The following is a 27,146-nucleotide window of genomic DNA, read 5'->3' as shown; positions in this document are numbered from 1 at the left end:
GCCCTCCCCTTATTGTCCTTGAGTTCCATCCCTGCCTTCGCCTAGTTCAAACCCTAGCACCCCGCGGAACCTCTCATGCCCCTTTCCCATCTCCTTGCGTAACAATGGCGGAAATGTATTTATGTATCTCAGAGCATACACTGATCGTGTTCACTTTCATGCTCTGCGCCGGTATGCAGGTGTGAGCGTGAGAGTTGTGGGCATTTGCTGCGTTAGACCGCGTCCGTTCACCAAATCAATTTATTTCAAAGAAAGGCCGTTACATATATTAAAAAATATCCCAAATATTGTATATATGTATATGCATTTGCTGCTTCAATTATGTAGGTATGTAATTATAATGGTCTCTTGTCCGAGAAATTCCCGCTACTCCGTAGCGGGCCTACGTTTTTTTCTCCCAAACTCAATTGTCCTATGCACAGGGTCCTGTATGACCCCCAAACCCAGGGTCCATTCTCTGCCCCATACAGTTCTATTCCGCTTGCTGCGTGGCTGCAGTGTAAATTACGTGGTCCTGAACTTATCAGGGTATGCGGTAGATTTACAGAGCGAGAGTGAATCTCGGGCTTCATCTCAGCCAATAGTAACGTTGAGAGTGAACATGCATGCGAGGTAAGAGTAGCGGGATCTGCCGCTTTAGGCGGCGTTCCCCAGTTATTAGGTAATGATGTACAGAGGCGGGCGCCGGGTGCAGCCACTAGTTTGTTTGAGATCTGGACCAATCAGAGTCCGTGGCAGAATGCTGTTGCCCTCTTAGGGATGTCCTGAGCAAAACGGGACTTGTTCCCCTACTTAATGGGATGGGAGGTTTAGCCGGTTCACCGTTGTCTGCCCTTTCCGCCAAACAACGTGTGACGGTAAATCTTACCTTTGGGACGACCAACTACCGGGTCACGTGCCAGTGTGGGAAAAAGGCTCGAGTTTTGTCAAACCCGTGACATCAAACCGGTTGTAGCGGAGTTGTCCGCATTTATTGTTACATTGTTATATTCAATCTGGCTGGCAATTGACCTGGATCATTGAACATGAATGCGAGTCCGTAGACACTCCGGAAGATAAACATAGAGGTTGACAAATTATTGTTGGAATCTACAAGTCACCGGAATCTGCCGGAATATTCTGGATTGTCGTGGGAAATCCCCAGTATATTCATGCGCGCTTGCAGAGTCACTTATTTTACTTGTAATATCTTTCCTCTGTATTACTTCTGTACTGCAAATGATAGGGGCTGGGGTCCTGCCTAGATGCGGGTTGCTGTTGCCATATTTGGGATGGTGCGTTTGCAACAATTAGCTGATGTCAAGGACATTGCACTGCTCCCCTCATCTAATCTTGAGCAGGAGCTCAGCTGTGGACGTGAGTGAAGCACGGCTGTAATTTAGAGCAACAGATGGCGATTTTCCGTTTTTGAGAATATGATCCCAAAAAGGGTTTTACACAGCCACCTCGGCGCCCGTGAACCTGCGTGACACCAGACACCAACCTTGCGTGACGCGTGACGGACCTCCAACCCCGGCCGGACCGGCTGGTCAGCGTGACGCGTTGGTCGTGCCAGTACAGTATTTTCTTTGATGAGAAAAAAAAAATGAACTGCATAGTTCACAATTTCCCGTAGTACCAGTGCTTCGTTATCGGCGTTAGCTTGCTCTGCTCGCCAGTCACGCAACTGCCGGCCCGTGTCACGGCTTCGTAGTGCTACTGCCAGCCACGCCTGCTTGGCAGACTGTCTCGCATTGCAGGCTGCTGGCGAGGCTTGAACTACACGGCGGATAGGGGATTCAATCGCCAATACAGCAAGATATAAGTATAAGGGTTGCTGTTCGGTTGCAACCCATCCACCATATAGGCCGATAGGCAATTTATAATAGGTCAACAGGAATACCAGCCCACGAACGAGTGAATTTGAATTGTGCGTGACATGGAGGACAAGATGCGGCCAAGGAATCTGGGCTCGGAATGAAGAGGACTTATAACAGCCAGAGGAATTCGCTCTCTGCACGCCCCTACTATCTGACTTCTGAACATTCCTGCTGGGGCTGGGTGTACTATCTACTTCATGTCAAAGCCCATCGATGACCAAGTTGTGGCTCCACTTAAGGTATGCGTTGCGCCCCCCCTCGCTTCATCGTTGATCGTGAACCCCTTGCCGCTCCTCTCCAGGTCCCCGCATTACACTCACACTCACACTCCCCACTTACGTCCTCGGCTGGCTCAATTGTCCCTTCCTGCTCAGCGCCACACGCCCAGATCGTCGCTTCCACCCATTCTGCTACGTCCCACGTCCCATCCTCTTATTATCGTGAACCCCTTGCCACCCTCAGCGGCAGTCTTTTAGGCAATGCCGTTCGTTCTTTTCGTCATTGGCGACCCTGGAGCACGCACAATCATCCAGGATCCTCTATGCCATGCACTGAGGAGCTAACCGTCAAGGCGCCTTCATCTTCACCTTATGTAAATGGGGGCAGCGACGAGAAGGCGGATGGGAAGATGCTGGATGTCGTGGTCGACAATCATTCAGCCAACTTTCGGGCTGCTCCATTTTCCCCTGGACATAAGGAGCTCGCTTCCTTGGCTCTCCGCTTCAAAGCAGAGGGATCTCGGAGCGCGGTGCTTTCGAATCAGAGTGGGTGTCAAAACGTCTGTGGGGATCCAGGGGTGTCTGTTGGCTCGGAGTGTCATTTCGATACGGGTGGCGCTGATACAGCTACCAAAAGGGTTTGTGGACTTGGTTTCTGAGTTTCATCGACTTCTGACGGTTTTTAAATACAGAAGCCCGACCACAGCGAAGCCGCCGCCAGCCTCTACCCTGCGGTCACTGGTGTGGGCATGTTTGATCCAGTGGCCCATATACCTCCAAGGGCTCACACAACCTCCTCCGCATATACGTGCATTCACAACCTGAAGGCAAGTGCACATGGGCCGCATGCAAACATTATGTCTCTTGTGCGCCTCAAGGACAATAATGCGGTACGACACCGGTCTCTTATACTGGGGGTCACTCGAGACGGGATGCCGAACTGTAGCCTTCGGATTGATCGTTTTCGGGACCACACATTATCATTGGTCCTGTTCGGCTTGCGCCGCGGCAAGTCGAATGCACTGGATATGGTAGATTCCCACTCCATTGCTGCAGTCATATCATTTATCATTTGTTTCTTGTTCAAGGTAACTATGTCTGGGGATTCGAATCTACTCCACGATGTAAGGTCCAGTGAAGAGGCATTATTGGACCTACTACAACCAGTTCCACTACTCGAATTTGGTAGGGTGTTCGAGGTTGTTCTGGGCGAGTGTGGGTCGTATGATGTATTCGCGGCAAGCATAATTTTCTCTTTGGGTTGGCATTGGCTGACAATTGGTGCAGGAAAACTGTTGGTTCATGGTATCCATACTGGAGGAACTGTTCGTGGAAATGTTTGGTGCTCGCTACGTGAAAGGTGGAGCAAGACGGTCGCGACTCGCTCGACAGACCCGTGCTAGAATTCGGAGCAGGCTGGGTCTTGGGGATTCTGAGTGACGAGACGGGCAGTTGAAGTTTGGCTCTAGGACTCATTCCTCATCAACCGCTAGGATTCCATTTGTGGACCAAAATCGGATGTGACTTGATTTCGGCCTCTGTTTAGTCTTAATTCGGAAAGGGATGATCGCGGTTCCCATTACTGGGACCTAAATTGGATTCGTACTGTTTGCATATTATGGCGAATTTTGCTCAAATAGTTTGTTCTGGCATTGACGGTTGCTTTTGTTGTGGTTCTGGACTGTGAGACCTGTTGTCCATGTAAAAATGATTTGTACTGGACTCTGTATCGACCTTTACATAAAGCAAAGTAAAAAGAATGTGCTTGAATCTCAGAGCAAAGAAGCTTGATCTTGCAAGAGATTCGGACTTCGCGTAACAATACCAAGTCATGATGTTTTTGTTACCCCGCGGTCGCGTGACAATGCAATAGTGCTCCTACTATAATCAACATCGAGTTCAGATGTAGGGATTATCGGGTAGGTGATGCCAAATCATAGGAAATCCTCGAATTTGGTGGCGTTGGGGGTGAGTATCACTTAAGAAAGAAAAAGAAAGAAGGGACAAAAGCACAGTTACGGGTTGTTTCCCATTGCACCAAAAAAATTCTCGGCAGATTCAACTAGGAGAGAGCGCCAAGTGAAGGAGCGCTAGTATAGAAGCCGAGCACTAGCAACATGTACTAATCGCGCACATGAATAGGTCTGATGGGTCGCACTATAGTGATCCGTCGACACCGAAAGATCTGCCCCGATTTTTAACGAGTCCTTTGTCGATAAAAACGTAGGGATGCAGGTGGAGCGTCCACCAGCAGTATCACTGATTGATTCCCAACAATAGTGAGAGGTTCTGGGCTGACACAAACGGAATTGAAGGGGCTCGCAAAGCAGGATGCAGCGCCTAAGGCTCACGGACCTATTCGGAAGTATCGCCCGTTCGCAATGTGGTAACGATACAGCCCTGGACCTTCCTGATCCATGAGGCTCAGTGCCGTTCAGGTAATGATCGCACTCCCATTGGGATGTAACGTCTGTCCGCCAATATACTCCGAGTCGGCGTCCGCTAAAAATACGAGCACGTAACAGGCTGCCTGGCGTTTCACGGGGTTGCTCTTTCGCTTTGTCCATTATTGATGGGCTGCGTGGAGCGGAAGGTCAATGCTCAAGGCAACTGAGGGGAGAAAGCAAGTAGATAGGCGGAAAGGGGAATGTAAATGAGTGGCGTACATGAGAGTGCCTTGCAACCACAACATTCCAGTGTCAATAAGCAATGCATACTCCTATACAGCTCAGACTGCACTGCGTACCTTTTGTAGCCATATAATCCACCAATTGAGGATGTCCAATAAAGGGATTATCGATCCACCTCGAGGGATGTGGCCAAAAACACGTTTAATGATGTAGAATTGGGAGTGAATGTTGACGTCAAACGTGTCGAGGTAGGGAGAGTCGCAATGTCTGCGTTGGGTTTTTCAGCACCTTGGTTCAGGACTCTGGATACGGAGCAGTGGATGCTTAGCGACAGAAAAGCGTGCGAGCGTGCGGGAGGAGCGGAGATATACAACACATTAACCTGGTTCTGGAAAGCCTTCAGATGCTTAGCAACGTCTAACCTCCCAGTACATTCTCTCACTTATTTTTGATGGTCTCGACGGATTCGCAACCATCCCATTCCTCTGCTGGTGTCCAATTGAGAGTTAAGATTTCCCCTGCAAGAACTGTCCAATTCCCGAACCAGTGGAATACCGTGGGCGTCAATCATTTATCCGCCACGACACAAACATAATATAAGAGAGCAACGGCCCTTCCAATGCCCAAATCGGCGCCCATTACAATGGCTTGCCTTCCAACTTCCAAGAAGGTTCATATTCCTTCCCATCACATCAATTAGAGGCTCGGGATCGAGGACATGCTGCCGGCCTGGGAGCGTGGATTGAGATTGGTTGACACCAGGGAGGACATTGTAGCTTCGAAGTAAGGACAAAGTGACCTTATCGGGTGAGCATAGACGTTGGGGTTTAATCCGTGCGTAAACGGCGACGCCATGTCCGTCACGATGTGGAAGAGACGGCAGCAATTATAATTGTGACATCACGCAAGTGATCTCCAGACCAAAGCTGTAGAGTTGTAAAGAAGATCTCGCGGGCCATTACAGCGCATGGCGCAAAGGGCCCCTCATTGCTCACCCACAATAGGAATGAGCGCTAGCAACAGAGATCGTCGGACAGAATCTGGCGGCGAAAGGCGGACACAGCCGAATATTCTGAGGGGCTACCTGCTTACATAAGGAGGTCCTCTTCGCAACTAGTCAGATTCATAGTTCTTGTAGTTGTCCCAATCGAGTTCTCGTCGGTTAGTGACTTGCTAGTATGACTCAGTCTTGCCCGATTGTTGGCACCAGTCGACCTGAAGAGCTCACAAATATCCACAAGAGACAAAGGAAAAAGAACCACAACACTTACCCTCCACGGTACTAAGCATCACTCGGCCAGGATGGGATCCTATGGACTTAGATGCTGCAGGTCGGGTTCTTGTGTCTCATGCTTTGTTCAAGTGGCTATGTGCTTCTCCATAATCTTAACTTTTCCCTTGAACCACTTTTTCCGCCTGCTTTCTGCTTTACACAGGTCGTCAACTTGGTACTATCTCTGCCGCTTCGCATTCCCTAAGCGATCGGCATGTGCCACTGAACCTGGAAATAAAGCCCAAACTGGAGGGGGGCGTTTGGCAATATTCGATGCAGCTATTCAGGCACCAACTGGGTTCGAGCGCCGCCAGGGATGATGGGGGAATGGCCTCAAGCCTCTTACGCAGCTCGGTAGTGGTCGCGACTCGTCCGCTCCTTCTGTGTTTGTGCCCAGGCGCAAAGAGCTGGCCTCCGTGATCACACGCCTCAAGAACCAGGAAAGATCTCACGAACAGCTTCAGCGGGATGGCTGCGAACTCGGAGGACCGAATATCCTTTCTGAATATGAAACCTACTCGTAGGCTGAATGCACCATGGCGAACTTAGTGATAGCCACAACGCCCTGAGAGAAAATTCGATTTGGTGGCCCACGTACCCTAGATGCATGCATGACTTTCTCAACCAATCTATATCTATTTCGGTGAACTGAAGAAGAGTCCACACAGCACGCAGGCATCGTCTCTGTTAGGCAGTTCGGGTGAGAGAAGGCACAGGTTCTTGTGCTTCAGTTGCTCGAGATGGGATTCCGGATTTTGGTCTTCGGGTTGATTGTTTTCGGTTGGCCGTGAATACTTGACAAGGCGAGTCGATGTCCCTACATTATTATTTCGGTTGTCGTGACCAGGATTGCTATTCACTTCTAGACAATTGTCTCTGGCGATCAGAATCTTCTCTATGATGATATATGTATCGTGCGAATAAGCTGTATTAGATTTACCATAACCGGTTCCATTGCTGAAGTTCGGCATCATTTTCGAAGCCGTCCTCACCGAATGCCGCCTTGACGATCATTTTGCAGTATGCATCCATTTTCTCCTCCCACCCTGTCAGACGTATTGACCAATGAGGAAAGAAAGAACATTGTTGGTCCGTCGTCTTAGCTCTTGCGGAGTTGTTCGTAGACATATTCGGCGCTGGTTACACAAAAGGGGAGCCGATGTCTCCCTCCTACGAGACTGACCCATGCCCGAATTGGGAACGCACTCGGCCTCCAGGATTCCAAATGAAGGTGGCGTAGTTCTATGTGTTCCCAACCTAAGGGCTCAGGTCCTGCTGCATCCATGGGGAACTGCAGATCGTTAAATCACTCGCTCCGCCTTCCGTTTGGGCATTGCAGCACCCCATCCTTATCTGGTTGATTATCACTTTATCATCTGGATATTCTTTATCGCTACTAGTCCTGCATTGCTTGTGCGTCGACGAAATGCAGGTTCGCGGTATGCTGAATCCTTAATACTGTGGCAACGAATTGGCAATGAAGTGAAATTCCGTTCCCTTTAGTTTCTCGTTCAGGCTGTGCGCGACCGCGTTATTCCACTATGACCAGACATCACCTTCTTGTATTTGCCTTCGACACGCGGTTTTGCGACAAAATTTGAAGGGGCGCCGACGCTACAATTCCTATTTAGGGGTACGCTCCCCTTATTATCTTAAAATTGATGATGTGTCTATTCAATGTTATACCGTTGTTCTTGACCTGAGTGCACACCATGGATGTATGTCTCCTGCAAACGACTTGCACTAACTATTTCGTTATGGGCACCAACACCAGAGACAGGGAAGTCCCTCTACCCCATAAATTGTTATCTCCCCAGTCCAACACGCTGCTCAGCAGTTGTCGCACCTGAAACAAAGCTTTTCTGTTGGCTAGTAGAAAGACGTACATACATGGGTACAAGCAGATTAACTCAGTCAGTATGCGCAAACAACGTTCGTCATCAACAGCCAAGGCGCTTGAAATGCGCCCAGAACAAGTCACAACCAAAGTTATATATATATGATTCCAATCCACAAATCTTCATTGTCGTTATGTTTTTTCATAAGGAACCGTCCTAGAACTGAACGTGACCTATCTTGTCACTCGGAATCCCTAAGACCCAGCTTGCTTCGAATTCTGGCACGCGTCTGGCGAGCGAGTCGTGATCGTCTAGCTCCACCTTTCACATAGCGAGCACCGAACATTTCCGTGAATAGTTCCTCCACCATAGAGACCACAAACCAACAATTTTCCTACACTAGCTCAGTTGATACTGACCGTGGGAGGGGGGGATGGGATGGTGCTTACCGCGAATACATTGTATGGACCACACTCGATTAGAACGACCTCGAGCACTCTACCAAACTCAAGCAACGGAACAGGTCGCGGAAGTTCCAATCGTGCTTCTTCACTTGACCTCACATCATGAAGCAGATTCGAATTCTCAGACACAGTTACCTTGAATGAAGACATAATATAAATGATATGAGGACTTAGGAACAGACTAACGACCCACCGTATCTAGCGCATTAGACTTTCCACGGTGCAGGGCGAATCGGGCCACGATAACGTGTGATCCCGAAAACGATCAATCCGAAGGCCGAAATTCGGCATACCGTATCGGGCGACCGCCAGTATAAGAGACCGGTGTCGCACCGCATCATTGTCCCTGAAGCGCACAACAGATGTGATGTACGCGTGCTGGCATGTGCACTCGCCTTCAAGTTATAAATGTAGGTGTGGGCGGAGGAGGTTGTGTGAGCCCACGGAGATATATGGGCCACCGGGTCAAACATGCCTACACACATGCCTGCACCTTCAACTGTAGGATAGAAGCGGTGAGCTAAGGAAGCGAGCTCCTTAGGCCCAGGCGTAAATCGGGCAGCCTCAGAGCTGGCTAGATATTTGTTGTGGCGGGCATCCAGTGCAGCACGAACGACTTTCCCTTCCCCATCCACCTTCCTGTAGCTGCTTCCATTTCCGTGGAATAAAGACGAAGGAACGGGCTTGGCAGTGGGCTCCTCAGTGCCTGGCACAAAGGACTCCTGATGACGATGATGAGATGGCTCGCAGCTACTCTGGATACTATCCCCAGTTGCGCTCCAGGGCAGCCGATGATCGAAAAAACGCAAGTAATCACTCGCAGGATTTTCGGTGAGGGTGGAACGGAGTTCTTGATAATAAGAGTGGGACGCAGTAGAATTAGTGGAGGTGACGTGGGGGTCATCCGGCACATTGCGAGAAAGGACAAGCGGGCCCGTCGAGAATGCAGCGGAGTAGGCGCGCGAGAGTGGTGTGGGGATCTGGAGGGGTGGCGTGGAGGGTTCGCAACCAACGCCGTCGGGAGGCGAGATGGGGGTCACAATCCATCCGTCGGGTGTGTCCACAGCGATGGGCTTTGACATAAGGTAGATAGGCAGTGGGAATAGTAGGGGTGTCCAAAGGTTAGATAGTTGGAGCGTGTAGAAAGCGAAGTCTTCACCTTTCGAACTTGAGCCTGTCAGTGCCCTTAAATATATCTCCAACGAGGAGATTGATAGATAAACGGGCAACGGAGTCACCCGAGCCATCCATATTTGGAAATTGCAACCCCTTCAGAAAATCGAGAAAACTATTAGGAAACTATGTGAAATGGATTTCCATAAAAAATCAAAAGTATCGTTATCGCTAAAAAAAAAAATAGTTTGGGCACCATAAATATGCGAACGTTTTGCAAACCGCAAGTGGCTAGCTCATGCAGTTGCTGAGATATTGCACTCTTTGTCAAGCCCTGTTTTCGGGCAACGAGCGATGCGGAACAAAAAAAAAAAATGGGCCACGTAAGCTGAAAAACCGCTGTAGCGGAGTTGGCTGAATTGATTGTTGATTGGAGGGGTCAGTCGTTCAGTCCGATTACAGCTCATGGCTCTCACACTCGGCCTCAGTACTATAGCCACCAAGCCACCCGTCTCCCGCATGCTGCAAAATACTCGTGGGAAGATATCGCAACCACATCAATCCCGGCGATCCTGCACTTTGTTCATTTGTATCTAGGCGCTTCACTTAAGTACTGTATTTATTTCATCCACGGTTTTGATCCGATATTCCTCTGAAGGGGGTCCTTGCGAAAAAAAAAAGTTCCCATGAATTGAAGAGACTTTCTCCACGACTCAATTGTCCTATCCCCTCCCTCTATTCACCCCATACATTTCCTTTCCCTCGGCCCAGTCCCTCGACTCCCGAAAAAACCCATGAGCACTCCAGATACAAGTGAGCCTTTTACACGTCCAAGGCTAATTGGCTTCTAACTGATCTACCCAGCCTTGTGGCCATACTCATTTCTTACTTCAGCCTTCAGTGCAGCAATCTCTACCTACACGGATTGGACTTTGCTTCTTTAACGATCGATGATAAACGCTTGCGCTTGATCGATACGGCATGCCGACTGTTATGGCCCACTCCTTAGTTGTGTGCAAGAATGCAATCATTTACCCGCTTATCTCTTTCAACTCCACCACTTCCTTCTTTCTCCTTCTTGCCACCGCACAACGTCTAAATCGAGATCAGTTACATGCTCTTTTGTTCACTCGCATCGTCGCCGATTCTCCCTGTGACTTTGGGATTGACGCTGACTCTCCGGATCCTGCCCGACCACGCTGTCGCGCTTCCCTTATCTGCTGCCTGGCTAAACGTCCAGCGAACAAATTTCTCTCCGCTGCTGCGTCCGCCGATCTCCGCAGCGCACGTCTTCGTCGGTTCGTAGCACAGTACGATTTGCCTGTTGAATCTGACGCGGATGTACAATTCGTCACAACATTCTTCACCTGCATCACAATCTCGCCCAACGCCCAACTTTGATGCTTACCAGCCCAGTGCGCTGCACGTTGGCCTGAGAAGCTCGCGTTGGGCGCGAAGAAAGTGATTCTGAAACAATCTACTCCCCAGTTTCCCCCCACCCTGGTCTGCGCAGCACGCAAGGCGAGAAGAGTAGCGGGCTGTGCCACTTCAGGCGGCGTTCCCAGTTATTTATTCCAAAGCCCCCTACCGGTACAGGCTGAAGTTTTCAGGTTAAATACAAGCTCGCTGGGGACGAAACCGTCATGTAGCACCCGCGCGCCTCCTAACGCGGACATCCTCGATAATGTCAACATCCTTAAGATGCAGAGTAAGAGGTTCAAACTTGAAGTGAGTATCGTCAAGACAGAAGACGAAGTATGTCTGGTGGCTTGGTCTATCCCCTTAGCAGACTCCCGAATTCTGGGCCTTGACGATTGAGGGGAGTTCTGCTGTCACAGCGAATGTTGATCCCTCGATCACATTTTCTATGCCTATTGTTGTGGCCTCAAGCGTCGCTCAACGAACAGCTGACGCCTATGCCTGTTTCTCTCTCGTTTGGTGTTGCTCCCGGTGGTGACAGGCCCAATACACATCCCAACCCCCAGTTTGCGCCGAGTCTGACATCTCTGACATGACTCAAGATGACCCCTCACTTTCTCACTGGCACTCTGGGCACCGTCGCTCCCCACCCCATCTGGCGCATCTTCAGCTGACCCTCTTACTGACCCGTGTAATCATGAGAGCAAGGCAGGTCCTCTACTTGGTACTACTTCTATCATGTCACATTCCTCAAGCGATCGGTGTGCACCGCCGAACTTGAGAACAAATCCTAAACAGAGGCATTTGTGTGATTGGGTGCAGCTCCAGCGAGGTGGAGGTGATGATTGATGTGAACTCGGAGGCTCGAATACGCTGAAAGCACCATTGATAGATTTAGTCTACAGCTGTTCCCGGGAGTGGATTCGATCTGGCGGCCCATGATAGATACATGACCCTCTTAACCCACAACTATTTCGACGAGTTGAAGAAGAGTTCGCATGCAAGTATTGCCTCTGTTAGGTGGTTTGAAGACAAGTATGCCTGTGCACTTTTCATTGCTCGAGATGGGATGCCGGACTTTGATCTTCGGATCGACTGCCTTGGGAACCATACTATTTCGCCGTTTCAGAGTGTTTTTGTCGTGAAACTAGTCAACATGAGTCGATGCCTACACTATTATTTCGGTTTTCGTGCTGTTCTCTTCTGGAGAATTATCAGAACCTTCTCTTTGATGACGTATTGGGCAAGGGAGTTGTATTGGATCTACCACAACCCAGTACTCAACTTCAGCACGCTTTCGAAACTGTCCTCACCGAATGCCGCCTTAATGACCGTTTTGCAGTAAGCATCCATTCCCGCCCTCCCGCCCCATCAGACGTGCCGACCAATGTGAAGGGACATCGCTGGGTAGGGTCCAGTCAGCACCAAAAGAACTCTTCTCAAGACCTGACATGAAAGGGGGGGCGATGTCCCCACCTCGCATAGGACTGGCCTGTGCTCAACTTGGGAACCCATTCGGCCTCTAGGGTTCCGAATGAGGGGTTCTAGGGTTCCAGGACTGTTTCCAGCACAAGGGCTCAGATCGTGCTACTTCCATGAGAAACTGCAGATAAGTACTCTGCTAGAATCACTCGCCCCGCCTTCCACTGGGCATTGCAAGTATTGCGTGTGCGTAGGTGGAATGTAGATTGATGGGTTGTTGATCCGAGTAATATGTAAAATGATTTTTCCATTTGTTGTTAAGGTTGTTCGCAACGGTGTTACACTCAATCTACCTTCGGTCTAACTTTTCGAGGTCACACCCAGTGACCAAAGAAGGGGTCGTCGACGCTACGATATTACTTCTAATGTGTGACGCCTGGTAATGAATCTGTTACCTCGCAGCCTCGTTTTAACGTGGCCAGCAGTGCGGCCATCACGGCTCATTACACCGTGCGTACATACATGAGAGGATCTTTTATTCATGGTAAGTGTGTCTGGGTGGTAGATTCAGGTGGATGAGATCCTCGGGTTTTGTGGCATCGGGGGGGCTGATCAGGATTAGATTCGGACTCTCTAGTAAACTATGTCTTTCTGTCACCTGTGTGTCCAACCCTGCTGCTCAGTCGATCCTCTAGGGTCGTGGGCTTTTGCTCCTGTTGTCGGGATTAAAGCTTCCAATACAGTGCTTGCGACTTGTGCTTCGCTGCGTTAATAGAACTCAATTATCAATGCTCCCTTCGGCACCCGGATAATGAATTCTTCGATAAGTTGGCTTCGGCCACAATCAATAGTCTGCATGCTGGTACACTCCAGGGGTTTGAGGTCTTGCCACGCAGTGACTCTGAATGAGGATGGTTAAGGGTGCGACAAAAAATTATGGAGAGGCCATTATACGGGCCGCTGCGGCTTGACCTTGCTTGTGCCTTTCAACACAATTCAAATTAGCGCTGATCTAAGCTAGATGCCCTTGGTTGTTGTCATAAGCGCGTGCTGAAATCAATAATCATATCCCCTGTCGTCCCATGAGGACTGGTGCCCAGCATCCGTATCAAACGCGTACAAAGATGCACGTACCAAAGTCCGGACCGTTGGGGAAAGCGGCAACTAGGTCAGGTTTCTGAATCGAGCGCGCGATATGATGTCTTCCGTGCCTTTGTGTTGCCAGCTCTCCAACTTTGGATAACTCGAACCCCCTTCTTTCTGTGCCAACGGTGGTATGCCTAAAGATCAACAGGGTGGGGAGAGTTAGGATTGTTGTTGTTGTTGTTGTACTCTATTTTGTTACCCCGCGGCCGCGTTTGTACGTGGCAGTGCGGCTAGCCCGGTTATTTACATCTGACTGTACATGAGGGGCTCGTCAATACAAGGTAGGTTATCTGGTTGGTGTGGTCGGGATGACGGGATCCTCCAGTTTGTGATGTCTGGGATTAAGCCGTGTCTGGGTATGCGTGGGGGTGTGGTGGCGTCTATGTCACTCCTCTCTCCCTACGGGTGGTTACTGGTTGTGTGCTCCTGTCCCCTGTTCCTCCGCTATGCATTGCTCTCTGTCCGCTCTTTTTGTCGATGACCCGCGACTTCTTAATAAAGGCCGCTAGTCTAAGAATGCCTTTGGGCTTCCCCATCAGGATCGAAAATCTGCTCTGACGACCGCGGCCCATTATGTGTCTGTATTTCTTAAACTGTGGGCATACCTGAAGGACATGTTCTCTTGTCTGGTTGGCAGCTCCACATGAACACTCTCTGCTCTCTGTGTGGATGCCGAACCGGTGATAGTATTCGCCCAGGTGTGCGTGGCCGGTGCGGAACTGGACCAGCCTACTGAAGGTTTTCCGGTCCAGCGATTTGAATCTGGTGGTGGGTTTAGTTGATGGGGAGATCTGGTTTGCCGTATGGAATCCTGATCGGATCGGGGTGGGTGTGCTTGTCCAACGTTCTTTCCACTCTTCTTCCATATCCTGCTTATGCAAGCTTTCTACATAGGATAATGAGTGGTAGCGGGGTCTGTCCGGGCTAATGCGGGCTCCTTCTTTGGCCAGTTCGTCTGCCCGCTCGTTTCCCTTGATGCCACAGTGGCCTGGGCACCAACTTATCGCGACCTTGAGGTCAGCTCTGTCGTCCAGTAGTCTGCACACTATCTTCTTAAAGGTCTGGGCGTGTTCTTGGGCTTTACCGGGCTTCCCTTGGAAGATGCGGCCGATCGCGCTCGTGTTATCTGAGTAAAATACTATGTTCGATGGCTTGTGGGTGTCCGGGTTGTTTTCGATGAAGCGACGTGTTTCTTCCGCTGCTGCCCTCAGCCCCATCATTTCTGTGTCGAAGGCTTCTACGTAGCTACCCATGGAACCGTTCCTCTCGAATACCGTTTCACCTGCTGAATAACCGACTACATCGAATCCTGTGGCGTTTTGTCCTTCTTCTGTGTACTTGGATCCATCGGAGTACACGAAGAGGAAGTCTGGGTCGTCCTCGTTTTCCGTTGTAAATTCCAGGTGGTCGTCTGTCCACGACTCCTTGGCGGATTCACCAGCGGTGTTCTCTGGTAGGTAGATCTGGATACGATCTTCGATGTCGAATTCCGAAATGTGCCATGGGGCTTCGCTGTGTGGGCGGATCCTCTCTGTGCCGTGAATCATATGGTCCGCGATGCGGGTGATGCACGTTGAGAAGGTGTCCCTTGGGTCTGAGCGATATCTTCTGTGGGGGTCGTATACCGGTAGTGGTGGTACAGTGTATGGTGTTGTTAATCTCCTCTGCCACGGGTAGAGGCGGTTGGTGACTGGGTGGTCATCCGGGAGTCGGGACAAGCGTGTTGCCTCCATCTTCAGTCGGTATTCGAGGAGTATGTCGATGGGTGGGATCGATGCTTCGATCTCCATGGCCTGTATGCTGGTCGTTCGAAATGCTCCTGTAATCATGCGCAGGCATTTGTTCTGTAATGTAGAGAGATGTTTAATGATCAATTTAGATTTTTTGCGCCAGTATACCGGTAAGCCATATAAAGCGATGGGCAATACCGCTCCTAGGTAGAGGCGCCGGGCATGGGTCTGGTGGAGGCCTCTCTCTGAGTTGCCCAGCATACGAAGGGCTTGGGCTGCAGACGCTGCTTTCGAGGTGGTCCTCTTAATGTGTTCCGTGAACTTGAGTTGTGGGTCGAACCATATGCCTAGATATCTCATCAGGCTGGATGGGTTGATTGTTTTGTCGGCGTTGTCTATGTGTGAGGGGATGGTGATGGATGGGCCTGGCCCGGCATTTCTGCCCGTTCTGGTTTGGGTGAAGTGCATGAGGTCGTTTTTTACCGGGTCAGTCTTTAAGCCTCTTTCTCTGAGCCACTCGTGGACTATCCGGAAAGCGGTCTTAATGACTTCGGTGGCTTCTTCTCTGGATGGCGCTGATGCTGATATGGACCCGTCGTCTACATAGAGGGTGAGTGGAATGGGGGTGATTAGGCCTTTGTTCAATTTAGAGCTTAGCTCGGTGGTCTGTGCAATCCTGGTTTGGACACCTTCCTCTACGGCTTTCGCCAGGGGGGACGTGAAGTATGCTGCCAGAATTGGTGAGACACATGAGCCTTGTGGCACACCGGTGAAAATGGGTCTTAGCTGGTCTCGTTTTCCGTCTAGGCAGATTGCCGCTTCTCTGTCCTGAGAACCCATTTTACTATGGGGAGGGAGAGTTAGGATTCCCACGAATTGTAGTGACCTTTGTTCGAAATCACAAGAGTTCGGTGCCGTACGAGTTTTCGTACAACCACATTCCCACAGCCGAGCGAGGGGCCAAACCACATCTATTTGCTAGGTCAAAAAATATCATTTTGTCCTCCAGATATTATTGCCATTTTCAAAATTCCTGGCAAGGGTTCAATTCAAATTTAAATTGAACCCTTGCCGACAATTTTGAAACGGCAATAACCAGTGTATATACATTAATTTATTTGCGATTGCTGCTTCAATTAGGTATGCAATTATATTACCATATCGGTGTTGCTCTTGCTCATCGCCCATGTCACAGCTTCGGAGTGCAGCCAGTCATGGCACCTGCAATTATACAAGTACTATATCAACATTACTCGGCCCGTCGCTCATGTCACAGCTTAATTCGGATGCAACCAGTCATGCCTTATCATGTCGGTTCGTCGCCCGGGTGTAGTGCTACAACCAGTCACGCCTGCTGGCAGTCTCGCATTGCAGGGGGCTTGAACCCCTTGCAGCTCCAGGCCCAGGCACACGGAACATGGGGGGATCAATCGCCAATACAAAGGGTTGCTCGGATGTATAATTTAATTCGATAGCTGCGGCCATATATTAGTAACATCAAGCGCGCGGGGATGCAACCCTTGGTGATAAGGTAGGCGACTTACAGAAGTCATCACTATCCGGAAGCAAATATGGTCATTTGCCCATATCGACTTTCATCCTCACCACAGTCACTAGGGCATTAAGAAGTGGGGCAGGAGGACCTATTCTACAACTCCCTAGTTTTAATAACTGGTGGACACCGCCTGACACGGCAGGTCCCGCCACTCTTCTGTCCTCCTCTTGTGTGAGCGAATGCGACAAGAATAGCGTGGCGACGGCCATTTAATCTCGTTCCTCCATTAAATTTACATAAAACAAGCGCAGCGAACGAGACACAACAGAGCACAAATGCATCAACGCAAAATGATCAGTGCGTCAGATGAACCAATGATATTCAATTTCCATGACCCACACTAAATTAATTGTTGAGGTCATTGGCCCTTCCAATCTCGGACGTCTCAATGCGCGACCAAAATCGGGTGAACAACAATGATATTCAAACGGGCATACAGAGGAGAGCAAAAAGGTAAGTACATCATGAAGATATCTGTCATAATTCGGAAATCGGATGCAAAGATGGACGCACGCGGGGGCAGGCCCGATGGGAATTTGGCAACAGTCACCAAACAGAATATGCGAGGCACTGGAAAGTAGCGGCGGTCCGGAAAGCATGAGAGAAGCAGCACAGTGAGGTGGTGCGGTATAAGAGAAATTGGTTAGTGAGTTGGGAAAACCCTGGGTTATCTAGAATTGGCAATAATAGAGGACCTTGTCATCAAACGCATTCAATCAGGGTCGAAAAATTTACAAGACCCGCTACAGAGTAGCGGGAATTGGAACAAGTGAATAAACGAGAATCGTGAATTAGCGTGTAAAACAGGTTATTGTCCACAGAGCTCGGAATGAGGAAGACATATAACAGCCAGAGGAATTCGCTCTCTGCACGCCCCTGCTATCTAACTTTTGAGCGCTCCCGCTGGGTGTGCTATTTACTTTATGTCAAAGCCCATCGATGACCAGGTTGTGGCCACACTCAGGGCATGGGTTGCACCCCCCGCTTCATTTTCCGACGTCGTTGATTGCAACCCCCTCTCCTCTCCTCTCCAGGTCCCCGCATTACACTCGCACTCCTACTCCCCACCTACGTACTCTGCTGGCTCAGTTGTCCCTTCCAGCAGCGCGCCACACTCCCAGATCGTCGCTTCCACCCATTCTGCTACGTCCCACATCCCATCCGCTTATTATCGTGAACCCACTGCCACCCTCAGCGGCAGTTCTTTAAGCGATGCCGTTCGTTCTTTTCGTTGTTGGTGGCGCTGGAGCACGCACAATCATCCAGGATCCTCTGTGCCAGGTACCGAGCCCGCCGTCAAGGCACCTTCATCTTCGCCTTGTGTAGCTGGAGGCAGCGACGGCAAGATGCTGGATGTCGGCCACGACAATCATTCAGCCAACTCTCGGGCTGCTCCATTTGCTCCTGGACATAAGGAGCTTGCTTCCTTGGCTATCCGCTTCAAAGCAGAGAGATCTCGGGGCGCGGCGCTTTTGAAACAGAGTGGGTGTCAAAACGACTGTGTGGATCCAGGGGCATCTGTTGGCTCGGAATGTCACTTTGGTACGGGTGGCGCTGACGCAGCTAGCAAAAGGGTTTGTGGGCTTGGTTTCTGAGTTCCATTCGACCTCTGACCGTTTTTAAATACAGAGGCCCGATTACAACGAAGCCGCCCCCAGCCTCTACCCTGCCACTCGTGTAGGCATGTTTGATCCAGCGGCCCATATACCTTCAAGGGCTTACACAACCTCCTCCGCATATACGTGCATTCACAACCTGAAGGCAAGTGCACATGGGCCGCATGCAAACATTACGTCTGTTGTGCGTCTCAAGGACAACAATGCGGTGCGACACCGGTCTCTTATACTGGGGGTCACTCGAGACAGGATGCCGAACTGTAGCCTTCGCATTGATCGTTTTCGGGACCACACGTTATCATTGGTCCAGTTCGGCCTGCGCCGCGGCAAGTCGGACGCACTGGATATGGTAGGTCCCCATTCCATTGCTGCAGTCATATCATTTATGTTTTGTTTCTCGTTCAAGGTAACTATGTCTGGGGATTCGAATCTACTCCACGATGTAAGGTCTAGTGAAGAGGCACTATTGGACCTACCACAACCAGTTCCGCTGCTCGAGTGCTCGAGGTTGTTCTGGGCGAGTGTGGTTCGTACGATGTATTCGCGGTAAGTATAATTTTTTCTTTGGGTTGGGGTTGGTTGATAAGCAATGTAGGAAAACTGTTGGTTTATGGTATCCATGCTGGAGGAACTGTTCGTGGAAATGTTTGGTGCTCGCTACGTGAAAGGTGGAGCAAGACGGTCGCGACTCGCTCGACAGACCCGTGCTAGAATTCGGAGCAGGCTGGGTCTTGGGGATTCTGAGTGACGAGACGGGCAGTTGGGGCTCGGCTCTAGGACTCATCCCTCGTCAACCGCTAGGGTTCCATTTGTGGACCAGAATCAGACGTGACTTGATTTCAGCCTCTGTTTAGTCTTCCAAGGGCGATTTCCTCTTCAAAATTCGGAAAGGGATTGCATGATTGCAGTTCCCATTACTGGGACCTAAATTGGGTTTGTACTGTTTGCTTATGATAGCGAATTGTGCTCGTGTACTTTTTTTCTGGCATTGGCAGTCGCTTTTGTTGTGCTTCTGGACTGTGAGACCTGTTGCCCATGTAAAAATGATTTGTACCCGATTCTGTATCGACCTTGACATAAGGCAAAGAAAAAATAATTATTCGACCGTGCTTGAATCTCAGAGATAAGAAGCTTGATGTTGCAAGAGATTCGGACTTTGGCGTGACAATCCCAAGTCATGAGGTTTTTTGTTACCCTGCGGTCGCGTTGATGATGCAATAGTGCTCCTACTATAATCGACATCGAGTTTAGATGTGGGGATTATTGGGTGGGTGATGCCAAATCCACATGGAATCCTCGAGTTTGGCGGCGTTGGAGGTGAGTGTCATTTAAAAAAGGAAACGAAAGGAGGGACAAAGGCACGGTTACGGGTTATCTCCCGTAGTCACCAAAAAACTTCTTGACAGTTTCCATTCAGGCAACTAGGAGAGAGCGCCAAGTGAAGGAGCGCTGGTACAGAAGCCGAGCACGAGCAACAAATACTGATCACGCACATAAGTGAACTCGGTCTGGTGGATCGCACTATAGTGATCTGTTGACACCAGTTGTTGGTAAAAACATAGGGATGATGCAGGTGGAACGTCCACCAGCAGTGTCACTAATAATGAGAGGTTTTGGGGCTGACACGGACGGCAAAAGTCGGAATTGAAGGGGCTCGCAAAGCCGGATGCAGCGCCTAAGGCTCACGGACCTATTCGGAAGTATCGCCCATTCGCAATGTGGTTATGATACAACCCTGGCCCCCCCTAATCTATGATGCCCAATGCCGTTCAGGTAATGACCACACCCCCATTGGGATGTAACATCTGTCCACTGATGTATCCCGAGTCGACGCCCTCTAAAAACACGGCAATGTTGACAGGTTTCCTGGCGTTTCACGGGATTGTTCTTTTGCTTTGTCCAAAGTAGGCGGAAAGGGAGATGTCAATGAGTGGCGCACATAAGAGTGTCTTGCAATCATAACGTTCCAGTGTCAATAAGCAATGTATACTCCTAGATAGCTTCATCTGCATCACGTACCTTTGGTAGCCATATAATCCATCAATCGAAGATGCCCAATAAAAGGATCGAGAGATCCATTAATAATGATCGATCCACAGAGAGGGATGTGACTGAGAAAACGTAGAACTGGGAGTGAATGTTGACGTTGAACGTGTTGAGCTACTGAGGTAGGGAGAATCGCAATGTCTGCGTTGGATTTTTGGTTCAGGGCTCTGGATACAAGAAAGCAAAAGCCTGGGGACAGAAACACGTGCGAGCATGCGGGAGGGGTAGAGATATACAACACATTAACCTGGTTCAGGAAAGCTGGTAACGACACCTATAAGGCTAACGTCCCTCCCAGTACGTGCTTTCATTTTATTTTTGATGGTCTGGACGGCGTCGTGACTATCTCATTCTCCTGCTGGCGTCTAATCGGGAGTCAAGATCGCCCCCACAAGAGCCGCCCCATCCCCGAGCCAGTGGAATACCGTGGGCGTCAACCACTTTATCCACCACGAGGCAAGCATAATATAAACGAGCAATGGCCCTTCCAATGCCCGAATTGGCGCCCGTTACAATGGCTTGCCCTCCAACTTCCGAGCAGGTTTATATGCCTTCCTATCACATGTAATATCAATTAAAGGCTCGGGATCGAGGACATGCTGCCGGCCTGGGAGAGTGGACTGAGATTGGAGCGGCGGGACGTAGCCTTTCTGGTATCGAGGGAGGTTGACACCAGGGAGGGCGTTGTAGCTTCTGAGTAAGGACAAAGTGACCTTATAGGGTGAGCATAGACGTTGGGGTTTAATCTGTGCGTAAATGTATGATGTCGGTCACGATGTGGAAGAGACGGCAGCAATTATAGTTGTGATATCACGCAAGTCATCTCCAGACCAAAGCTGTAGACTTAACAGAGTTGTAAAGAAGATCTCGTGGGCGCATGGCGCAAAGAGCCCTTCACTGCTCACCCGACACAACCGAATATTGTAACGGTTACCGCTTACATAAGCAGGTCCAGCTAGTTCGGTGCCAGACTCTCTGGTGGGCTGTGCGTGACCATAGGGGCATTGAATTGATGTGTTGTGATGTGTTGGTGTTTGTGTGTGCCAAAGCGGATGAAAAAAACCATTCTCGAGTCGCCCACCAGGAGCGAACCGAGGAATGAAATTTTTATCACCGACTCTATTTCCGAGCGGTCCCGCTGTTGCAGCCTTTTCTAAAATTTCTGCCCGATCAAAGTGAATGGGTATTGACCCCGTTCGTAAAAAATCACCCAAAAATGATCAAATTTCTCGAATTTTTATTTTTCAATACAGTAGAGTTAGCGCCGCACAGCCATACCCATTCCCGACCACAACGATTGATCCTACCCTTCACACTGGCCATGATCAGACCGTGTCCTAAGCTACCGTGCACGAAAAGTTCTGGAAATCATCAAGTTTTCCTCACCTGCTTTGATTCTCTCCGAAACAGCGACTGTGCGTTGTTCTCAACAAAGACAAGCGCGCCCACTGGAATGATGACCATTAGCCCCGCACCCGCTCCTGAAAACACCCCAGCAAGCATTCCAACAGTGCTTGCTGATGTATGTGAAGCCTCGTTGCTTCAGGCTGAGCCGGTGGGAGACAGAAACACCATACTCACATCCAGATCCCAGTTGTCAAGTTCGCGACTACACCCACGGTTGCCAACTTGATCAAAGAGGTCCCTTGCTGGTGAGCTGAGAGAATGCGGCAACTCTGCAGTCACCGAGATGGGCGATTTGTGCCGCCTCCTTGGTAGTGAGGGTTGAGGACATGAGGACGATGTGTCACTTCATGTCTGGAGACGCGTGTTTGGTACCCATGAGATGGTAATGGTGTATGGAAGCTCGGCTGGGCTGATGTGAGCAGGATCGAGAGCAGGATCACTGTTTCCAAAAGAGGCTGGCGACCTGCCTAGATCGCTGTGACCGTCAGTGCTATGGTCATTATTCAGCGAGGAATGGGGAATAGCTGTGGGCGCTAATTCTACTAGATGGAAATATAATTCTATTGTATTGAAACATAAAAATATGAGAAATTTGACCATTTTCAGGTGATTTTTTTACGAACGGGGTCAATACCCATTCACTTTTGATCGGACAAAAATTTTAGAAAAGGCTGTACAGCAACGGACAAAAAAATCGGCGGGCCTGATTTGGAAGAATGACCTGCGCCGGTCTTGGAATTGGCCCAAAATGACAGGGAATCGGGGACAAATCAAAAGTCAATATAATTACTGAACAGCAAACATGGCCAAGGGGCAAAGCCAGCGGTGCCAGTGGGTACTTGTTACATAAGAAGTGTTCATCATTTTCCCTAAACCGTCAACCATCTAGTTATTCCCGATATATGCGATCAAATTAGATCGCCATTTTTTTGTCAAGGCCTGGGACCCCGTAAACTATTCACCAACGAGCGTGAGAACAAAAAAGAGGAGTATCTGAACCTCACGCTCGTTGGTGAAAGATAGATATATTTACGTGCTCTGACAGGCTAAGGTTCGGAAGGTGAAGACTTCGCTCTCTGCACGCTCCTGATATCTAACCTTTGAACACCTCTACCTTATGTCAAAGCCAACCAATGCTCAGGCTGTGGACACACCCGACGGGGCTGTGGTTCACTTGTCCTTTCTCGCAATACGCCGGATGGCCCTCGCCCTCCGCTTGTCGCCTCGAATCCTACTGCGTCCCACTTTCCATCCTCTTGTGATCAAGAACTCCCTTCCACCCTCAGCGGCAATCCTTCCAGTGATGCCTTGCATTTATTCGATCATCGGCTGCCCTGGAGCGCGACTGGGGAGAGTATCCAGAGTAGCTGCGAGCCATCTCATCGTCATCGGGGGTTATCTGTGCCAGGCACTGAGGAGCCCACTGTCAGGCTTGCTCCTTCGTCTTTATCTCACGAAGATGGAGGCAGCTACAGGAAGGTGGATGGAGAAGGGAGAGTCGTTCGTCCTGCACTGGATGCCCGCCACAGCAATTATCTAGACAGCTCTGAGGCTGCCCGATTTACGCCTGGGTCTAAGGAGCTTGCTTCTTTGGCCCATCACTTCTACCCCACAGTTGCAGGCGTAGACATGTTTGACCCGGTGACCCATATATCTTCGTGGGCGCACACAACCTCCTCCGCCCACACCTACATTCACAACTTGATGGCGAGTGCACATGCCCAGCACGCGTACATTACATCTGTTGTGCGCTTCAGGGACAATGATGTGGTGCGACACCCGTCTCTTATACTGGTGGTCGCCCGACACGGGATGCTGAATTTCAGTCTTCGGATTGATCGTTTCCGGGATCACACGTTATCGTTGGCCCGATTCGCCCTGCGCCGTGGAAAGTCTAATGCGCTAGATACGGTGGGTTGTTAGTCTGTTCCTAAGCCCTCATATCATTTATATTATGTCTTCATTCAAGGTAACTGTCTCTGAGAATTCGAATCTGCTTCATGATGTGAGGTCAAGTGAAGAAGCACGATTAGACCTTCCGCAACCTGTTCCGCTACTCGAATTTGGCAGAGTGTTCGAGATTGTTCTAAGCGAGTGTGGTCCATATAATGTATTCGCGGTAAGCACCATCCCCTCCCACGGTCAGTATCGACTGAGCTAGTGCAGGAAAATTGTTGGTTTGTGGTCTCTATGGTGGAGGAACTATTCACGGAAATGTTCGGTGCTCACTACGTGAAAGGTGGAGCTAGACGATCACGACTCGCCCCCCAGACGCATGCCAAAATTCGAAGCAAGCTGGGTCTTAGGGATTCCGAGTGACAAGATAAGTGGTCGACGTTCCGTTCTAGGACGGTTCCTTATCAAGAACCAGCATAACGACAATCAAGATTTGTGGATTGGAATCATATATATAACTCTGGTTGTGACTTGTTCTGGGCGCATTTCAGGCGCCTTGGCTGTTGATGACGAACGTTATTTGCGCATGCTGACTGAGTTAATCTGCTTGTACCCATGTATACACGTCTTTCTACTAGCCATCAGAAAAGCCTTGTTTCAGGTGCGACAACTGCTGAGCAGCATGTTGGACTGGGGAGATAACAATGTATAGGGTGGAGGGACTTCCCTGTCTACTTCCCTGTCTCTGGTGTTGGTGCCCCATAACGAAATAGTTAGTGCAGGAGACATACATCCATGGTGTGCACTCAGGTCAAGAACAACGGGTATAACATTGAACAGACACATCATCAATTTCAAGATAATAAGGGGAGCGCACGTAACCCGTACCAGCACACTGGGCACATATGGGCCCCTTGCCCCCCACCACATTTTCCCCATCCCCATCGCCGCTTCCATGGACTGAATGTTGGTGGGTGTTAACAAATAAATAGGACCGCGAAGAAAGTAATTCTGAAACAATACTACTCCCTAGTTTCCTTCCACTTTGGTCTGCGCAGCACGCAAGGCGAGAAGAGTAGCGGGTTGTGCTGCTTCAGGCGGCATTCCCCAGTTATTTATTCCGAAGCCCCCTCGGTACAGGCTGAAGTTTGCACAAGCTCGCTGGGGGACGAAACCGTCATGTAGCACCCGCGCGCCTCTCATAAGTCCTAACGCGGACGTCCTCGATAATGTCAACATCTCTAAGTAAGAGGTCCAAACTTGAAGTGAGTGTTGTCAGGTGCTTCGCTTCAAAGGAAAAGAAAGAAGGGACAAAGGCACAGTTACGGGTTATCTCCCATTGTTACCAAAAAACTTCTTGGCAGATTCCGTTCGGGATGCAACTAGGAGAGAGCGCCAGGAGCGCTAGTACAGAAGCCGAGCACGAGCAACATGTACTAATCACGCACATAAGTGAATGAGGTCGGGTGGATTGCACTATAGTGATCTGTTGACACCAAAAAATATGCCCCAATTTTTAACGAGTCTTTTGTCGATAAAAACGTCATAGACGGCGAAAGTCGGAATTGAAAAGCAGGGTGCAGTCAGCGCCCAAGGCCCACGGACCTATTCGCCCGTTCGCAACGCCCTCCTAATCTCTGAGGCTCAGTGCTGCTCAGGCAACGACCACTGGGATGTAACGACTGTCCGCCAACGTACTCCGAGCCGGCGCCCGCTAAAAACACGAGCACGTAGCAATTTAGACAGGCTTCCTGGCGTTCCACGGGGTTGCTATTTTGCTTTGTCCATCATTGACGGGCTGCGTGGAGTGGAAGGTCAGTGCTCAAGGTAATTGAGGGGAGAGAAAGCAAGTAGAAGGTGAAAGTAGGGGGAAAGGGGTGTGGCGCACATGAGAGTGCCTTTCAATCATAACGATCCAGTGTCAATAAGCAATGCATACTCCTAGACAGCTCAAACTGCACCGCGGACCTTTTGTAGCCATATAATCCACCAATTGAGGATGACCAATAAAAGGATTAACAAATCCATTAACAATGATCGATCCACCTCGAGAGATGTGGCGGAGAACACGTTTAATGGTGTAGAATTGGGAGTGAATGTTGACGTCGTGTGTGTCGAGGTAGGGAGAGCCACAATGTTTGCGTTGAGTTTTTTGGCACCTTAGTTCAGGGCTCTGGGTACGGGGCAGTGGAAGCTTAGCGACAGGAACGCATGCGAGCGTGCGGGAGCGGTGAAGGTATACAGCACATTAACCTGGTTCTGGGAAGCCTTCAATATGCTCGGAAACGACCGCTATAAGCCCAACGTCCCTCCCAGTACGATCTTTATTTTCAATGATTTCGACGGATTCACGACCATCTCGTTCCTCTGCTGGCGTCCAGTTGAGGGTCAAATCCGCTCCTTCGAGAGCTGTCCAATTCCCGAGTGGAATATCATGGGCGTCAATCATTTTATCCACCACGACGCAAGCATAATAACGGCCCTTCCAATGCCCGAATCGGCGCCTGTTACAATAGCTTGCCTTCCAACTTCCAAGCAGGTTTATATGCCTTCCCATCACATGTAATATCAATTAAAGGCTCGGGATCGAGGGCATGCTCCTGGCCTGGGAGGTGGATTGAGATTGGAGCGGCAGGGCGTAGCCTTTTTGGTATCGAGCACCAGGGAAAGAAGACATTGTAGCTTTGAAGTAAGGAGAAAGTGGCTGTATAGGGTGAGCAAGACGTTGGGGTTTAATCTGTGTGTAAATGTTGATGTCATGTCCGTCACGATGAGGAAGAGACGGCGGCGATTGTCCACAAGTCATCTCCAGACCAAAGTTGTAGACTTCACTGCTCGCCCACAATAGTAATGAGCGCTAGCAACAGAGAACTTGGAGTCTTACTACCGGGAGTGTCGGGTGCGGAACGGGAATGAAATCGGGGGTCTTCGGCAGTCTTCGGTCATCTAGGCCGCAGACTAACAGGAGGTGCGGGGACGCGAGTGTCAAGTGGCTGGGGACTGAAATGGTCGGTCTAGCGACCTAACGGGTTCCGCCGGCCCAGGGTCCGAATGCTGAATTGAAAGGTGACGTTGCTTACAGCTTACATAAGCAGATCTTCGTGTGTCTGTGTCTGTGTGTGTATGAACTGGGTCTTCTTCCAATCGAGTTCTCGTCGGCCAGCAACTTGTTAGTGTGCTTCCGCCATCCTGCTCGATTTGTCGGCACCAGCCGACCTGAAGAGCTCTCAGGTGCACACGGGACAAAAGAACGACAACACCTCCACCTCTGGCCGGGATGTGGTGTTGGATGCTGACGTCTCATGGTTTGTAAGTGGCTATGTGCTTCTCTGATGGTGGCTCTGATTAGTAAGCAACGTCCATTCCACGTGATGCGACCGACCCCCGGGCCCGGCATTTCTGGAACCACTTTACACCATCCCGTCACTACGTCCTACAATTTCCAATGCACAATCCTGGGGAAATGCTTGTTCCGTCAGCCCTACGCGACTGACTGCGTGAAATCATCCTCATC

General features: G+C 50.0%; 8 protein-coding genes across 8 annotated transcripts; 5 read left to right on the top strand and 3 right to left on the bottom strand.

The window, feature by feature from the left end:
- The first annotated feature begins 2,035 nt into the window (after positions 1-2,035).
- Positions 2,036-3,627, top strand: EI90DRAFT_3035615 (uncharacterized protein). The gene is made up of 5 exons (XM_039058636.1): positions 2,036-2,098; positions 2,161-2,715; positions 2,770-3,108; positions 3,166-3,315; positions 3,365-3,627. Exons 1-5 carry the CDS (start codon positions 2,057-2,059, stop codon positions 3,515-3,517), a joined length of 1,239 nt encoding a protein of 412 aa, XP_038921818.1. The 5' UTR covers positions 2,036-2,056; the 3' UTR covers positions 3,518-3,627.
- Positions 3,628-7,826: 4,199 nt separating this feature from the next.
- EI90DRAFT_3035605 (uncharacterized protein) lies at positions 7,827-9,490 on the bottom strand. The gene is made up of 5 exons (XM_039058635.1): positions 9,442-9,490; positions 8,762-9,364; positions 8,502-8,660; positions 8,268-8,417; positions 7,827-8,212 (listed from the first exon to the last, which is right to left on the bottom strand). The coding sequence occupies exons 2-5, from the start codon at positions 9,362-9,364 to the stop codon at positions 8,060-8,062; spliced, it is 1,065 nt and encodes a 354-aa protein (XP_038921817.1). The 5' UTR covers positions 9,442-9,490; the 3' UTR covers positions 7,827-8,059.
- Positions 9,491-10,206: 716 nt separating this feature from the next.
- On the top strand, positions 10,207-11,310 carry EI90DRAFT_2065058 (uncharacterized protein). Its single transcript, XM_039052506.1, has 3 exons — positions 10,207-10,208; positions 10,260-10,693; positions 10,807-11,310. Exons 2-3 carry the CDS (start codon positions 10,510-10,512, stop codon positions 11,211-11,213), a joined length of 591 nt encoding a protein of 196 aa, XP_038921816.1. The 5' UTR covers positions 10,207-10,208; positions 10,260-10,509; the 3' UTR covers positions 11,214-11,310.
- Positions 11,311-17,496: 6,186 nt separating this feature from the next.
- On the top strand, positions 17,497-18,391 carry EI90DRAFT_3035585 (uncharacterized protein). The gene has a single exon (XM_039058634.1). It carries the CDS (start codon positions 17,591-17,593, stop codon positions 18,260-18,262), a length of 672 nt encoding a protein of 223 aa, XP_038921815.1. The 5' UTR covers positions 17,497-17,590; the 3' UTR covers positions 18,263-18,391.
- On the bottom strand, positions 18,339-19,067 carry EI90DRAFT_2064986 (uncharacterized protein). Its single transcript, XM_039052505.1, has one exon. It carries the CDS (start codon positions 18,902-18,904, stop codon positions 18,416-18,418), a length of 489 nt encoding a protein of 162 aa, XP_038921814.1. The 5' UTR covers positions 18,905-19,067; the 3' UTR covers positions 18,339-18,415.
- A 1,222-nt stretch (positions 19,068-20,289) lies between these two features.
- EI90DRAFT_2064956 (uncharacterized protein) lies at positions 20,290-20,996 on the top strand. The gene has a single exon (XM_039052504.1). It carries the CDS (start codon positions 20,467-20,469, stop codon positions 20,905-20,907), a length of 441 nt encoding a protein of 146 aa, XP_038921813.1. The 5' UTR covers positions 20,290-20,466; the 3' UTR covers positions 20,908-20,996.
- A 754-nt stretch (positions 20,997-21,750) lies between these two features.
- Positions 21,751-22,337, bottom strand: EI90DRAFT_3035581 (uncharacterized protein; the record flags this gene model as incomplete). The annotated part of the gene is given in 2 exon segments (XM_039058633.1): positions 21,751-21,960; positions 21,972-22,337. A coding segment is annotated over 1 exon segment (256 nt), but the record flags the coding sequence as incomplete, so codon positions are not given.
- A 572-nt stretch (positions 22,338-22,909) lies between these two features.
- Positions 22,910-24,293, top strand: EI90DRAFT_3035579 (uncharacterized protein). The gene is made up of 3 exons (XM_039058632.1): positions 22,910-23,647; positions 23,706-23,855; positions 23,903-24,293. Exons 1-3 carry the CDS (start codon positions 23,366-23,368, stop codon positions 24,053-24,055), a joined length of 585 nt encoding a protein of 194 aa, XP_038921811.1. The 5' UTR covers positions 22,910-23,365; the 3' UTR covers positions 24,056-24,293.
- Positions 24,294-27,146: the final 2,853 nt, after the last annotated feature.

This window comes from Cantharellus anzutake (genome assembly GCF_015039405.1).
Source record: "Cantharellus anzutake strain C23 chromosome Unknown EI90scaffold_5, whole genome shotgun sequence".
NCBI lineage: Eukaryota > Fungi > Basidiomycota > Agaricomycetes > Cantharellales > Hydnaceae > Cantharellus > Cantharellus anzutake.
This window is presented reverse-complemented; position numbering and strand designations above follow the sequence as displayed.

Excerpts from the sequence above, each read along its gene's own strand:
- EI90DRAFT_3035615 (XM_039058636.1), top strand. The coding sequence starts at position 2,057 with ATGTCAAAGCCCATCGATGACCAAGTTGTGGCTCCACTTAAG. Across the intron at positions 3,109-3,165 it reads AGTCGAATGCACTGGATATG|GTAACTATGTCTGGGGATTC; the intron begins GTAGATTCCCAC and ends TTCTTGTTCAAG. Across the intron at positions 3,316-3,364 it reads GGTCGTATGATGTATTCGCG|GAAAACTGTTGGTTCATGGT; the intron begins GCAAGCATAATT and ends CAATTGGTGCAG.
- EI90DRAFT_2064986 (XM_039052505.1), bottom strand. The coding sequence starts at position 18,904 with ATGGATACCATAAACCAACAGTTTTCCTACATTGCTTATCAACCAACC.
- EI90DRAFT_2065058 (XM_039052506.1), top strand. The coding sequence starts at position 10,510 with ATGCTCTTTTGTTCACTCGCATCGTCGCCGATTCTCCCTGTGACTTTG. Across the intron at positions 10,694-10,806 it reads CGCAGCGCACGTCTTCGTCG|CCCAGTGCGCTGCACGTTGG; the intron begins GTTCGTAGCACA and ends GATGCTTACCAG.
- EI90DRAFT_2064956 (XM_039052504.1), top strand. The coding sequence starts at position 20,467 with ATGTCTGCGTTGGATTTTTGGTTCAGGGCTCTGGATACAAGAAAGCAA.
- EI90DRAFT_3035605 (XM_039058635.1), bottom strand. The coding sequence starts at position 9,364 with ATGTCAAAGCCCATCGCTGTGGACACACCCGACGGATGGATTGTGACC. Across the intron at positions 8,661-8,761 it reads TTGAAGGTGCAGGCATGTGT|CACGCGTACATCACATCTGT; the intron begins GTAGGCATGTTT and ends TGCACATGCCAG. Across the intron at positions 8,418-8,501 it reads GGCCCGATTCGCCCTGCACC|GTAACTGTGTCTGAGAATTC; the intron begins GTGGAAAGTCTA and ends TCTTCATTCAAG.
- EI90DRAFT_3035585 (XM_039058634.1), top strand. The coding sequence starts at position 17,591 with ATGTCAAAGCCCATCGATGACCAGGTTGTGGCCACACTCAGGGCATGG.
- EI90DRAFT_3035579 (XM_039058632.1), top strand. The coding sequence starts at position 23,366 with ATGTTTGACCCGGTGACCCATATATCTTCGTGGGCGCACACAACCTCC. Across the intron at positions 23,648-23,705 it reads AGTCTAATGCGCTAGATACG|GTAACTGTCTCTGAGAATTC; the intron begins GTGGGTTGTTAG and ends TCTTCATTCAAG. Across the intron at positions 23,856-23,902 it reads GTCCATATAATGTATTCGCG|GAAAATTGTTGGTTTGTGGT; the intron begins GTAAGCACCATC and ends GAGCTAGTGCAG.